This window comes from Cyprinodon tularosa, unplaced genomic scaffold (assembly GCF_016077235.1).
Source record: "Cyprinodon tularosa strain WSP-4 unplaced genomic scaffold, ASM1607723v1 ctg823, whole genome shotgun sequence".
NCBI classification, from domain to species: domain Eukaryota; kingdom Metazoa; phylum Chordata; class Actinopteri; order Cyprinodontiformes; family Cyprinodontidae; genus Cyprinodon; species Cyprinodon tularosa.
The window spans coordinates 257530-270704 of record NW_024039589.1 but is presented as its reverse complement, the minus strand read 5'-3'; the positions used below and the strand labels follow the sequence as shown (position 1 = coordinate 270704).

General features: G+C 38.7%; 1 protein-coding gene across 1 annotated transcript; it reads left to right on the top strand.

The window, feature by feature from the left end:
- The first annotated feature begins 4839 nt into the window (after window positions 1-4839).
- On the top strand, window positions 4840-12485 carry LOC119774686 (solute carrier family 25 member 44-like). The gene is made up of 4 exons (XM_038272331.1): window positions 4840-5022; window positions 6878-7545; window positions 7794-7921; window positions 11041-12485. The coding sequence occupies exons 2-4, from the start codon at window positions 6918-6920 to the stop codon at window positions 11230-11232; spliced, it is 948 nt and encodes a 315-aa protein (XP_038128259.1). The 5' UTR covers window positions 4840-5022; window positions 6878-6917; the 3' UTR covers window positions 11233-12485.
- Window positions 12486-13175: the final 690 nt, after the last annotated feature.

Genomic DNA, 13175 nt, shown 5'->3' with positions numbered 1-13175 from the left:
CTCTTTGCCTCTGGAGCTTAAGTCACAGACTGATATTCGACTTTTCTCCACAAGATTGAAAAAATGGCTCAAAGACAATCAAGAGTGTGAGCACTAAACTGGCTTGTACTGTACATTTTTGTTTTAACTTCTCTTGTTTTTTTTGTGTGTTTTTATGCATTTGTGTGTCGTTACTAACCTCCCTCCCCCTTAATGCTAACACCTTTTAAAAGTCTAACCAGGGACGAAGGCTGCAAATTAGCCCATGGCTACAAGCCTTATGTACTTGGACATCGGCCACCTGTTTGGTTGCAATGTTTAATTGTACTGTCCCTGTCAAATAAACAAATACAATAAAAAAATCAAAAAAATCTGCAGGTTTACTAGTGGTTCCTAGAATTTCTAAAAGTAGAATGGGAGGCAGATCTTTTAGTTATCAGGCTCCTCTCCTGTGGAACCAACTACCAGTTTTAGTCTGTGAGGCAGACACCCTGTCTACTTTTAATGGTAGGCTTAAAACTTTCCTTTTTGATAAAGCTTCTAGTTAGAGTGGCTCACGTTATCCTGAGCTATCTCTATAGTTATTTTGCTACTGATTTAGACTTCCAGAGGACATAGGGACCCCTTTTTCATCATTCTATCTCTATTCTCCCACTCTGCAGAATCTATTAGTTCAATCTCTAACGTTATGCTCCCTCTGCTTTTTCTCATAGTAGCTTCACCTCATCTGTTCCTGTTTGACTGTGACTCCATCCTGCAGAGAAATATCAGTTGTGCTGCTGCCATCAACAACTTTGTTTATAGATGTTCGAGATCGGCCTGTTTTCCAGTGTAGTCCTGTTTCTCTGACTGGCTGAATGTGCTCTCTTCATCCTCTCACATGGGAGCTGAATCGGAGCTCGTCTGCCTGGCTGTGTGTTTCCTGGACAGGACCGCCTTTTACAGTTGCCTTTTGTATCGCTGCTTCTTTCTGTATCTCTGCTTCTGTCTCCTTGAACCCCAGTTGACCTCGGCAATCAACCGGTTTTCCTTGGATAGAAAACTTTGGAGCAATTTGACTGTATGATCTGGGGAACTGTAAAGTGCCTTAAGATGACGTGTTGTGAATTGGTGCTATAGAAATGAATTGAATTGAATATATTTTGTAAATTCTTATAACAAGTTTTTTATCTTTCTGCAATTGTAATGTTTATAACCCCTATAATTTACTTTGTTTACCTGTCTACACCTCAGAGGAAGTATATATTTTTTCCACATATGATGAAAAAAAAGTCCCCCTTACTGAGAGGAATAAGATCCATCCAAGCAGGTTGTGTGGAGGAAATGGCTAAGCTCCCCAGCAGGAGGAAACCATATTTACTCTCCAACAGAGCGAGCGCCACTTCTCTGACCTTGGTTAAGAAAAACTATTGTATTTTTTTAATGTGACAACAAAGATAAAACCCTGAGAACTATTGCTGTGTAACTGACTGTGCTAGTATTACCATTTTAAATCTTTGCCTGTTTCCGTGCAGCAGGTAGGGATTCTGTCTGAGTAGAGATAAATAATTTGTTTTTAGAATACATATTGTACTGTACTGGCTTTTTGGGGATTTGGGTTTTATAAAAAAATAATCTATTTTTAAACGTCTTCCTTAAAGAGATATCTCAGTTTGAAGCCTTTGCTTTGATTGCATGCCTCAGATTCTTTTTTTCCCCCTCATGAATAGAATTCCATGGGTTAGTCATGCCTAGAAGGCCTATGGTGAGGAAACCTCAGTGTTTAATCGTTGCTTTTTTACTGGTGATGTGGTTTTGTTGCCACCTTCAGACCATTTATTTCAGTGCACACTGGAGCAGTTTGCCTCTGACCTCGAAGCAAGGAGCATCGATCCCCTCATCCCTTCTCTGCCTCAGTTAAAGGAGCTCAGATATCTTAATGCCTTGTTAAATGAAGCTAGGATGGAGTAGGAGATAGAAAGCCAATTTGAGGCCTTCTCTGCAGCAAAAAGAGCCCTGTTGAGGTCCAAAAGTGTTAGCTCTAGATCTGCCAGTTTGTTGAAGTTCTCTCCCTCCTCTGCAGTGCCGATTTGTGGATCATGACCAAAAGTACAACATCTTAGTTACAACTTAGCTGGATTTACAGATGGTGGAGAGCTGAGTCAAACTGGAAAATCTTACATGATTCAGAGAAGTTCCCAAAATGGGGGTCAGGAGACACCAAGTTGGGGTTTGCGTTTTCAAAAATCCCTGTAATGTCATCCCTGAGGTAAATGGACGGTCAAAATACAACTATAAACATATAAATGCATGTGAATGTTCCATGAAATAAATAGATGTAACATTTATTTATTCATCTAAAACATTATTCAAAATCTATATATGATTAAAATTATAAAATGCACAATTAAATATCAGATTAAATTACAAACCATGTTTATAAGAAATACGTGTTTACTTAAGAATGCAAATAATAACCTTACTTTATATGTATAAACAGAGTAAAGTAATTAATAGATTATGTATAGTCTGATCCGTTGTTTTTTTGGGGGACACATGCTAAAATGTTTTGGAACCCCTGATCTAGAGTGGCATGTTCTGTGCATCCAAAATAGTCCTTTATCCAAAGTAGTTGTCGATTGATGGAGAACCAACTTGATCAGAAATGTATTTTAGTTTCATGGATGGATGGAAGGAACCCGGATGGATGGATGGACGGACTGTTTTATCTAAAATTATCTTTTTTTATTATATAATGGACTCTTTAAAGGAAATCTGTAATTAGTGTCTCTTTACTTCATTTTGACCAGGAGAGGTGTTTTATTTTATGTTTTTTTATAAATAAATGCTCTACCTTGAATTGTAATGTTAACCATTTAATACAAAAATTATATCTTACAAGCATCTAAGCTCTGATCTGCAGTTTAATGCTAGCAATAACAATTATGGAGTGAATAGGATGTCGGAAATTAAATTAAAGATTGTTTCAACAATATTTGTAAGACCCATGGAGCTTGGATTTATCTGTGCTGCCCATAAATTAAAGATGAACGGCGCAACAGTAATAATACTAATAATCACACAGCATGAAATTTGCCTCAGGCAAATATGAGCTTGAGGGCAGCCTGGATATTGCCATCTGTTGCCTCCAGCAGCATCAGCTCCTCACGAATCTCCGTGTCCCTGCACTGCTGCAGCTGGGACGACCCACAGTCCTGGCAAAACAACCCCAATGATTTCCCTTTTATCTAAGCAGCACCTGGTTACCTCCTTTATGTCATTATCCCCTTAAAGAAATCAGCTCACAGAGTGTGCTCCTTTGATCATCGGCGGGGTCTGGCTGCAGAGTCAGGCTGATCAGATCAGTGTTGACTGGTGTGCCAGCTAGATGTACTACTGAAAACATACTGTAGTGTTCTTTCCTCTGGCATAATACCTACCGTAATATTAGTGCTGAGCAGGGCTAGAGAAGTAGGAAACTCACTCCATCGTCAGAGATTAAGATGCTGTTGTTTCATGGGGCGCCAGAGATACTTCCACTTCCTGCTGTTCACCTCCTCTGTTTACATGTTTTCATAAAGAGATTATTTAGTCTGTTAGAAATAATATGTGTTGTATGATGCTGATGAAATAATTACATGTTAGACTTTCTGCCAGAAATCTGTTAAAACAATGTTGCTTACCCATAGGCCTATACTTCTCAAACTCGGGTAGGAAATAAGATGGCTTTCAGCCATGGACCTTCAACATGAAGAAAGGACAGTAAGAAAATTTATAACTGAAATTAACCACAATTGATCCTGTTTGAAGATTTCCAAGAGCAGTGTGTGAGACACAGCCTGCATCTGGAAGATGAGCAGAGGAGACCAAATTGAAACTTTTGCAAAATGGAATAATATTGTGTGAAAAAGAACAATTAGAGGCTGCAAAATACTTTATACAAGTATGGCGGTTCCCCTTCCAACGGGAAAACAGCCCTAACAGCCATTCGGTCATAGCTAGAAAGAGGACTTTTAGATTAATAATTTAAGAAAAATGAAAATGATTGTACTGTGATGGACTGGCAACCTGTCCAGGGTATACCCCGCCTCTCGCCCATTGACTGCTGGAGATAGGCACCAGCACCCCTTACGACCCCACTCGGGACAAGCGTGTCAGATAATGGATGGAGGGATGGAGGAAAATGATTCAGGTGACTAGATTTGCAAAGCTGGTGCAGACATTGCTACCCGTTAAACTGTGCACCACTTTCCAATGACTTCTCAGTTTTGTTATTTCGATCTAAAGCTCTACAAAATACACAACAGTATGTAGTTGTTTATGTGACAAAATGGAGAAAAAAAAGTTCATCTGGAGGCTTGTTCACTTCTGGCACAGAAAAGTATGTTCAAGTCAAATATAAATGTCCACAAATATGGTTGGAAGATTAAAAAAACAAAAACAAACAGTCCCTTTGACTATCAGACATTTTAAGGATCCAGTAACAACCCTTTGCTGCACAACTAATCACACTTTGATCAAAGTTTTTCTGTGGGTTACAAAATTTAAACAGATCAACAAGAGGAAAATATGAAATTTATCACCTCTGCCAGAGATTCCGTATAACTTCATTGACTTGTCAGACCCTATATTTAACTAGACTATAACTTGAATTAAACCAGTAAATCATGGACCTGAGGTGGTTCGCAAATGTGAAAAGGAGCTAAATTAAATTTTGCTGCACTTAAAACAAATGTTTATTCCCCCAAACAAATATTTATTTAATGGGGAAAAAAATACCTCACGTTTAAGAATGAACGCGGACAAGTCGATACTTAAAGCTACCGACAGGTGGTAATGTAGCAGAAAACATCCCAATTACCACCGAAGAAGAATGTCTTACGTGATTGGTTGATCGGGCAGCATGGCGTTTGAATGAGAGCAGGAAGAGCTAACGCAGCAACGTAAGGACGTTATTGCTAATTACAGACACCATTGAACGTTGTACTCCACCAAACCAGAGGTTTCTAGAGTTAATTGTTTTCGGGGTATGTCTTAGAGATCACATAAGGCCTGTCCGGTGAGGTAAGTACTTGTTACAGCTTCCCGTTACTTATGCTAACAGTTAGCTTTGTTTCACCGGTCACAGGCTTGTTTATCACACGGAGACATTAGCCGAGTAAAAAAAGCTTATGTTTATTAAGATAGCTGTTAGTTATTAGCTGTTCCACGGGTTTTTGTGATATTTAATAATTTTAATTGGTTATAATCAAACCCTGTGTGTTATCATCGTGTTGGGAACGGTGTGTCCTTTAGAGTCCAGGATCAGTCGGATTCCCAGGTGATCATAATGAACAGTGGAAAAGAAGGATGTCTGTTACTGAAACAGTGTAATACAAATATTACGGCCCCTTGGTTTGTCGGCCGAAGCTATTTTTGATTAGTTCTACAAAGTAAGTTTTGACCAGCATTGACCTTTGGTCCATGTTTCAAAGATAGTGAAACATTTGGACCCAAATGGAGCCAAAGTTTAACCTAACTCTCTGTTTACTGACTGGTTGTATCATAACAAAAAATTGTTGTTGCCTTTTTAAAGTATGTAAGGCTGTGATATAAAAAAAAAAAAAAAAAAAAAAAAAAGCAAAAAAGTGTCTTATTTAGGGATTCACATTGATTGGAATCGATTTTTGTTACGTTTCAAACCACAAACTTAAATTTGTTTGATGGTAAACTGGTATTAAATTCCAAGGGCATAGTTTTTTGATATTGTTTTTTTTTTTTTTATCTTAAAATGAAAGCATGTATGTGTTTAGTTCCCCACAGGATCTGCATTTTTTGTGATCATTGCTCCACTTACAAGTAGCATTTATGGGTTAGGGTTTACCAGTTTTGAACAATTTAAAGAGATAAGTAATTTCCGTTGCTTCTATAAAAGAGTTACTCTAACTCGCATGTTTTTAGTAAGTTTTCACTGTATTTGGATCCTCTCTAACCAACATCACTCTTTCTGCTGAACAAAAGCAGAACCACAACATGATACTACCACCACCATATCTCTGATTGAAGATGGCATGAGCTGGCTCCCATTGTTATTTCTTAAAATGACTTCTTTGGGTGTCGTCCAGTTACAGTGTCCCCTTAAGGCTTATGCCAAACTAGAAACTGGAATTCTCTTAGCTGTTTATTGAAAGCATGGTTTTTCTTTTTGAACTCTCATCTTTAAAGGAGCATTACGAATGAACAAGTTGCTCTTAACGTTTCATTACTCAGTTTGTGAGAGGGGGGTTGGGGCTCTTATTCTGTTGGCATGTCCATGCAAGTAATGCGCTGCAGGCTATTGTTAATCTGGCTCGTCTAGTATCTGCCCCCGTTAACGCATTAGTGGGAGAACATGTGAACCTGTTTCTGAAGATGGGTCCAAAAAGACCTGCTGATATGCTTCAAACCCTGTCACCACAGACTTTACACAAGAGGAAGAAAACAAAAAGGGCCAAATTGGAGTAAATAATGATGAGTAAATATTTGGGGAAGCTTTTAAAATGTTGAGGGAGATCAGATCTGTGCTGGGATTACAAAGGGACCTGAAGTTGTCCCCCCTTTTTTTTCCTCCTTTTTTTAAATGCTCTGTTCAAAATACCTTCAATTTTCATAACATTCTTACCTAATTATAGAGGCTTTAATGTCTCTGTGATATGTTCAGTGTTTTTATACATTGTTTATATAAACTCTGCTTTAAGCCTCTCCAAAGCTTCATCCATGCCTCGTTGTCTCTCTTCTTTGGTCATCATTAAGCTGTTTAATTCTGATTGTGGTTTTACAAAACTCTAAGACCTTCATAAATCAGCCTAAATTGTCATTTTTTAATTTATAGCTGTGATGTATCTTTGTATGTTTACCTAAGGGTGAACCCTGACCTTCTCCTCTTGTTTCCTGCTCTCAGGCAGCTACAGTCTGATGAGGGCAGGACGACAGCTGGCAGGATGCAGCAGAAAAGGAACATCCAGATCATCGAGTGGGAAGACCTCGATAAAAGGAAGTTCTATTCCTTTGGGATATTCATGACCATGACCATTCGGGCCACTGTCTACCCAGCTACACTGATCCGCACCCGGCTTCAGGTGCAGAAGGGAAAATCTCTCTACAGCGGGACCTTTGATGCGTTCTTCAAGATCCTTAAGGCGGAGGGCGTACGAGGCCTGTACCGTGGTTTCATGGTGAACACCTTCACTCTCATCTCAGGCCAGGCGTACATTACTACCTACGAGTTGGTGAGGAAGTATGTTTCCCAGTATTCAGAGGACAATACGATCAAGTCCCTGGTGGCCGGGGGCTCGGCCTCTCTTGTTGCTCAAAGCATCACTGTTCCTATAGACGTTGTGTCACAGCAGCTGATGATGCAGGGCCAGGGGCAGCACCTCACACGCTTTCGACTCAGTTCCAACTCTCAGACCGGGAAGCCTGCAAAGGTTTTTGGGCAGACCACAACGATAGTATCTCAGATTTTTGCTGCTGATGGCTTCCGAGGCTTCTACAGAGGATACGTGGCTTCTTTACTCACTTACATCCCAAACAGTGCAGTCTGGTGGCCTTTCTATCACTTTTATGCAGGTAAGCTTTTTATTTTTCTAATTAATGACTTCAGAAAGCGCTAAGCAGTAGAGGCATGGATTTGTTTTTAGCAAGATAATTTTTTGTCTACCTAAAATAAGCTAAGAGTCGTATGTTTTGCTTCTCAAACCTGATCTTTCTGCTTTTCCAAGTCTCTGTTTTTAGTGCTATAGAAGAAAAGTAGCGTTAATGTCTTATATTGTTGGCTCTGGTTTGGTTATAAACTGTCTATATGCAATGTTGTGCAGAGCAACTGTCCAAGATGGCTCCCAGTGACTGCCCCCACCTGCTCCTTCAGGCCATGGCTGGACCTTTAGCTGCTGCGACTGCCTCTACTGTCACCAACCCAATGGATGTGGTCAGAGCCAGAGTACAGGTAGCACTAATCAGTCGTGTCTTCTATTGTGATCTCATGTGGAAGGAAAGCTGCTCTAATTGTAGCTGCAGACATTGTAATTTTGATGTCTAAGCATGTTGTGTGTCCCAGCATTAATGATATTTAACTGGATTATAGTAATCTGTGTTTTTTTATAATCTTTCTGCTCTTGCATATAAAATGCTTTATTGTTAGTTTTATTTTTCAGTTTAATAACTTGAAGCCTTTTCTTTCAAACTCTTTGCTTCCCTTTGATTATACTGTATTACATGTATAATGTCACATGTCATCTGCAAATGAATTGAATTTTAGATTCACTGATGCAATTAAAAAGTAATTTCTGTAAAATATATAAAGTTTAGGGCCTCAACCAAAACCATGTGATTGGTCAATGTTATTTAAAGAGAGGAAAGTAATCATTTTGACCCGCTGCTTAGTTTCTACATTTTTACTCTCAAAGAAATGAACAAGCTTCCATTTTTACCATAAATTACTGATTGTGGCTGTTGTCTAAACACTTGAATAAACATGAGTATGAAGGTTTAAAGAAAAGTTAATTGTATTGAATGAAATAAGGATTTGATTCCCTTCAGCTCATCCATGGATTTTGTTTCTACTGATTAGTTGAGGGACTTTTCAGACAGCTGTGTGCAATCAGTTAATTACCAAGACTACCGATTAGGGCTGGGAAATTAATTGCATTTGCAATATAATTGCAATTTAGAAAAATACAATTTTCAAGTTGCAGAAGCGCTCAATTTTAGTCACCATACATTTAACAAGCATAAGATACATTTATCCCTTCAGACCCTTAGGTGGCAGTAATTTCATTAAAGGAATAGTACACCCAAAACATGATTAGCCTTCATTTTCTACTCACCCCCATGCTGAACAACACTCTGGAGTACTTTTCTGATATCTCAAATGCATCTGGAGATCTGGGAGGCTTCTTGCTGTCTGCTGACATTCAAATAATGGAGGTCTATGGCGCCCGAGGCAGAAAGGTCCGTAAAAGTCCACAAAAAACGTGTCAATATTCCTCCATACTGCTCGTCCAATGTATTCCAAGTGTCCTGAGTGGGTAGCATCCAGAATTTACTCGAAATGAAGTCCTTTAGAATGTTTTTAGAGCATAAACAGTAGTGTATAGGATTTCCTGAAAGCGCGCGCCTGTGCGTTCACGACGCTACGGAAGCCGGCAGACCAAACCAGATGAAAGTGCGCATTCAGCGTCTGCTCTGCCAATAATGCAAGCGTAGAAGAAGAAATGTGCTGTTTACCTGTGCAAAGAAAGAAACAACGAAAGAAAAATGTCTGAGGACTTCAGTGTTGAGGAAGAGCATGAGTTCTTTGCCGAGCTGAATGCGCACTTTCGTCTGGTTTGGTCTGCCGCGGTTTCCGTAGACTCGTGAACGCGCTTTTAGGAAATCCTATACACTACTGTTTATGCTCTAAAAACATTCTAAATGACTTCGTTTCGAGTAAATTCTGGATGCTACCCACTCAGGACACTTGGTAAACATTGGACGAGCAGTATGGAGGAATATTGACACGTTTTTTGTGGACTTTTATGGACCTTTCTGTCTCGAGCACCACAGACCTCCATTATTTGAATGTCAGCAGACAGCAAGAAGCCTCCCAGATCTCCAGATGCATTTGAGATATCAAAAAAAGTACTCCAGAGTGTTGTTCAGCATGGGGGTGAGTAGAAAATGAAGGCTAATCATGTTTTGGGTGTACTATTCCTTTAAATTGGGTAGAAGGGAGGAGAATTACAGCTAACCCCTAGATCTATGCATCATAGATGTAAGAACGTTTTCATGCAAGTGTTATAGTAAAGTCCTGCAGCTCTGGACAAGGAGGCTTTCAATGTTATGAAAAAGCTGAAACAATGGAGTAAAACATTGACAGGCTGGTGCTTAATGCAAAGGAAAATCATAATCCCAATATCGGTTAAAAATAAACGCAATTTTGATGTTTTGCAAAATCGTTGAGCCCCACTACTGATCTTAACTCCTTAGGTTTTATAAAGTACATTTATTCAGTTTCCCACTGTGGGAAAGACCAAAGAGCTGTCAAGATGTCAGGAATGAACTAGTAGGCCTGGAATGGGTAACCAAACCATAAGCTGAAATGCTTGGGGAAAAGATGACGACTATTGGTTTATTTATTAGAAACTGGTCATATTGCATAAGATGGACAGTAGCCATAAATTCCTGTTTGCGGTAAGACGATGATGGAGAGAAAGATAATTTATATGACAGCAGCTTGTTAATGATTGTAAGACAGCTGGGACCTCGGTCAGCAAGAAAATAGTGGATAACACTCTATGACTTACTGGGCTAAAATTTCATTTGAAGAACACAGCGGAACGGGCCATATTCCAGTCAACAACTAAATGATTTTAAAAAAGGTTTGAGAGAATGTGCAGTGGTCAGATGAAGCCAAAGTGAAGTTATTCTGAAATCAACTCAAACCACCACGTTTGGAGGATGAGCAAATATGAAAACTGTCCTAATTGAGAAGCACGGAGGAGGTGGAAGCATCCTGAGTTTTGTCTGTTTTTCTGTGAAGGGTAAAGGAAAACTCCTGTCGCACTGATAGGGGCCATGTGCTGGCATGAAAACGGCCCAAAACACACTGACTGGAAAACAAAGAGCGGCTCAGCAAAAAGCACATTAAGGTCATGAAGTGACCTCGTCAGTCTCCTGACTTTTAACCAAAAGAAAACCTGAGGAGGGAGCTGAAGGTTTTTAATAAAAAAAAAAAAAAAAATGGATGCCTGGAAATCCTGAATTACTTAGAGACATTCTGTAGAGAGGAGCCAGTTATAAACCACTAGAAATGTTTCATCGCTGTGCCTTTAATAGGTGTTACTCTGCCAAGTATTAACCTGTGGTCTGATTGGGGATCCAATGTTAATCTTATTCAGTTTAAAGTTCTATAACTTTCATACCATCATTCATGCATTTTCAACAGATATTTTGTGTTTTGCTGTAATTGACCACAAAAACGAAGACCCTTTAACTTCATGTTGAATTGACAATATAACATTCAGCAGGGGATCAGAGTTATTTCCCCTGCTGTACCTCAGTACTAAGGTGTGTCTTTGTGTTTAGGTTGAAGGGAGGAACTCGGTGATTGAGACGTTCAGGCAGCTGATCAGGGAGGAAGGCTGCTGGGGACTGACCAAAGGACTGTCGGCTCGCATCATCTCATCCACACCCACTGCCATCGTTATTGTGGTCGGCTATGAAACGCTGAAAAAACTAAGCCTGCGGCCCGAGCTGGTAGATTCCAGACACTGGTAGAAAGGCTTTTAAACTACTTGGACCATGTGCCATTTTTATCCCTTTCCTGTTGTTGACATTTTGAGTTTGTTTCAAAATCAGCAGTGTTTGTTCAATTGTCTGGGCAGATAACAGTAAAGTTATGAGTTTGTTACTTTAGGAAAAAAAGACAAAAGGTTTATTATGTCTGTTTCAGTGTAATTGGTTTCAAACAAAAAGCATTGAAACAATGATAAACAGCAGGAAACATTTTTGTGTTTCATATCTGCCCAAATCCTTTCTTTGGGTTGATAAAAGGTACATTTCATCATTTTTGTTGTGACTCTAAACTTGTCCTGAAGCAGAGAGCTGCTTTAATCAGGAACAATCCTCTCTGTTCTTTATTTTTGCCAAAGTGGCTTTTTTAAAATATTGCCTTTAGTCAAAATCTGGACAATCTTTGTGTTGTTGTTTTTTTTTGTTAAAAAATTCGACAGGATGAAAAGTTTTATGTGGCTCGTTTAAACATGTTCACCATTTTAGGAGTATTTTAATAGATACTTTTCCGGTGTTACAGTGATCATTTAGAGTTCATGATTGTTGTCTCTGTTGCTCCATAAAGTTTGTATAAATTAAATCTTTCCCAGTTTTCTTTTTAAACTCTCAAAGCAACTGAAAGTGAACATATTTACCCCTTTGTGAAATCTGAGTGCAATACAGTTTTGTCCTTTTTAGTACAAAATGTGAATCTTAATTTCCTGTTGGTGTGCATTAACATATCTTAAAGGAGCTAATTTTAACTAATTTATCTTTCTTTTGGGGGGAAATGAACACAAGACTTCTAATGTCTGTCATTTGACTGCTTTTTGGTTCCTTTGTGTGAAACTATTGTTGCTCGATGCAGTTTGCTGCTGTTGTATGAATGTCCTCATGGAGAAAACATTCAGATTTAAATTTGGATCTGCTAAATTTATAGAAGGGATCCTATTTTTACTGGAGATTTTGCAAACGGACTGAAAGTAAGAACAGGTTTGTTTGGCAGATGGTTGCAGAAAGATGTTTGTTTTTATTGAAGCCATAACTGCACAGGTTTGTTTATCCAAACTTGTTTAGATGTAATCTATAGAGATAAAACAGGGGCCTGCAGGTCTCCTCACCAATATTAATGGCTTTCAATTTGTATTTTGCTTTGCACAACTCTGAATATCACTAAATATACTGACTTAAGTTTTGTGATTAACCAGTCTACTTTTGTTAATACATCTGCTCCAAAATAAATGTGGTTTCAGCAGTGATATTTGCTCTGTCTTCTTTGAATTAGTAAAGGTCAAACATGTTTGTACCCGCTGCTGAACACGGATCTCATGTTTGCTCATTTAAATGCATAAAGTAGAACATCAGAAGAAGTTATGTTTATTGATTTAAATTATTTAAGAATGAGATGAAAAACTGGGAAAAGGGGCATTAAATGTAAAACCTAAAAAGAGAATAGATATAGAAAAGTTATTTTAAGTTAATTCTAAACCATATGGGGTGTATTTTGGCATTTATAATCACCATGTGATTAGAGGTACAAATTTTATTTTACCAAGTAAACAGGGAAGTAATGGAGGCAAGCAAGTCAGCATTTTTAGACTTAGACTTCTTTATTTGTCATTTTGTATGCACAGGGTGCATACAGAACGAAATTGCGTTACATACAGCTTATGAACGTTGCATTGATATTTCAAATGGCACGAGTTATAGAAAAATACAAAAAGTGCAGCAGTGGTCAAAGTGTGAACAGTGCAGAGGATAAGAGACAGTGTGCAAGTTGCAGTGGTTCAGTGCAAAATGGCATTTGTGCAAAAAATGCGTTATTGAAAAATACAATGAGATGAACAATTTAAAGGGCTAAAAGTTAAAAGTTCAGCAGCATTTGATGCCCGATAATGTGCAATAGGTGCAGAGTTCGGATTGTGGATCAAAGGTTCAACAGTCTGATG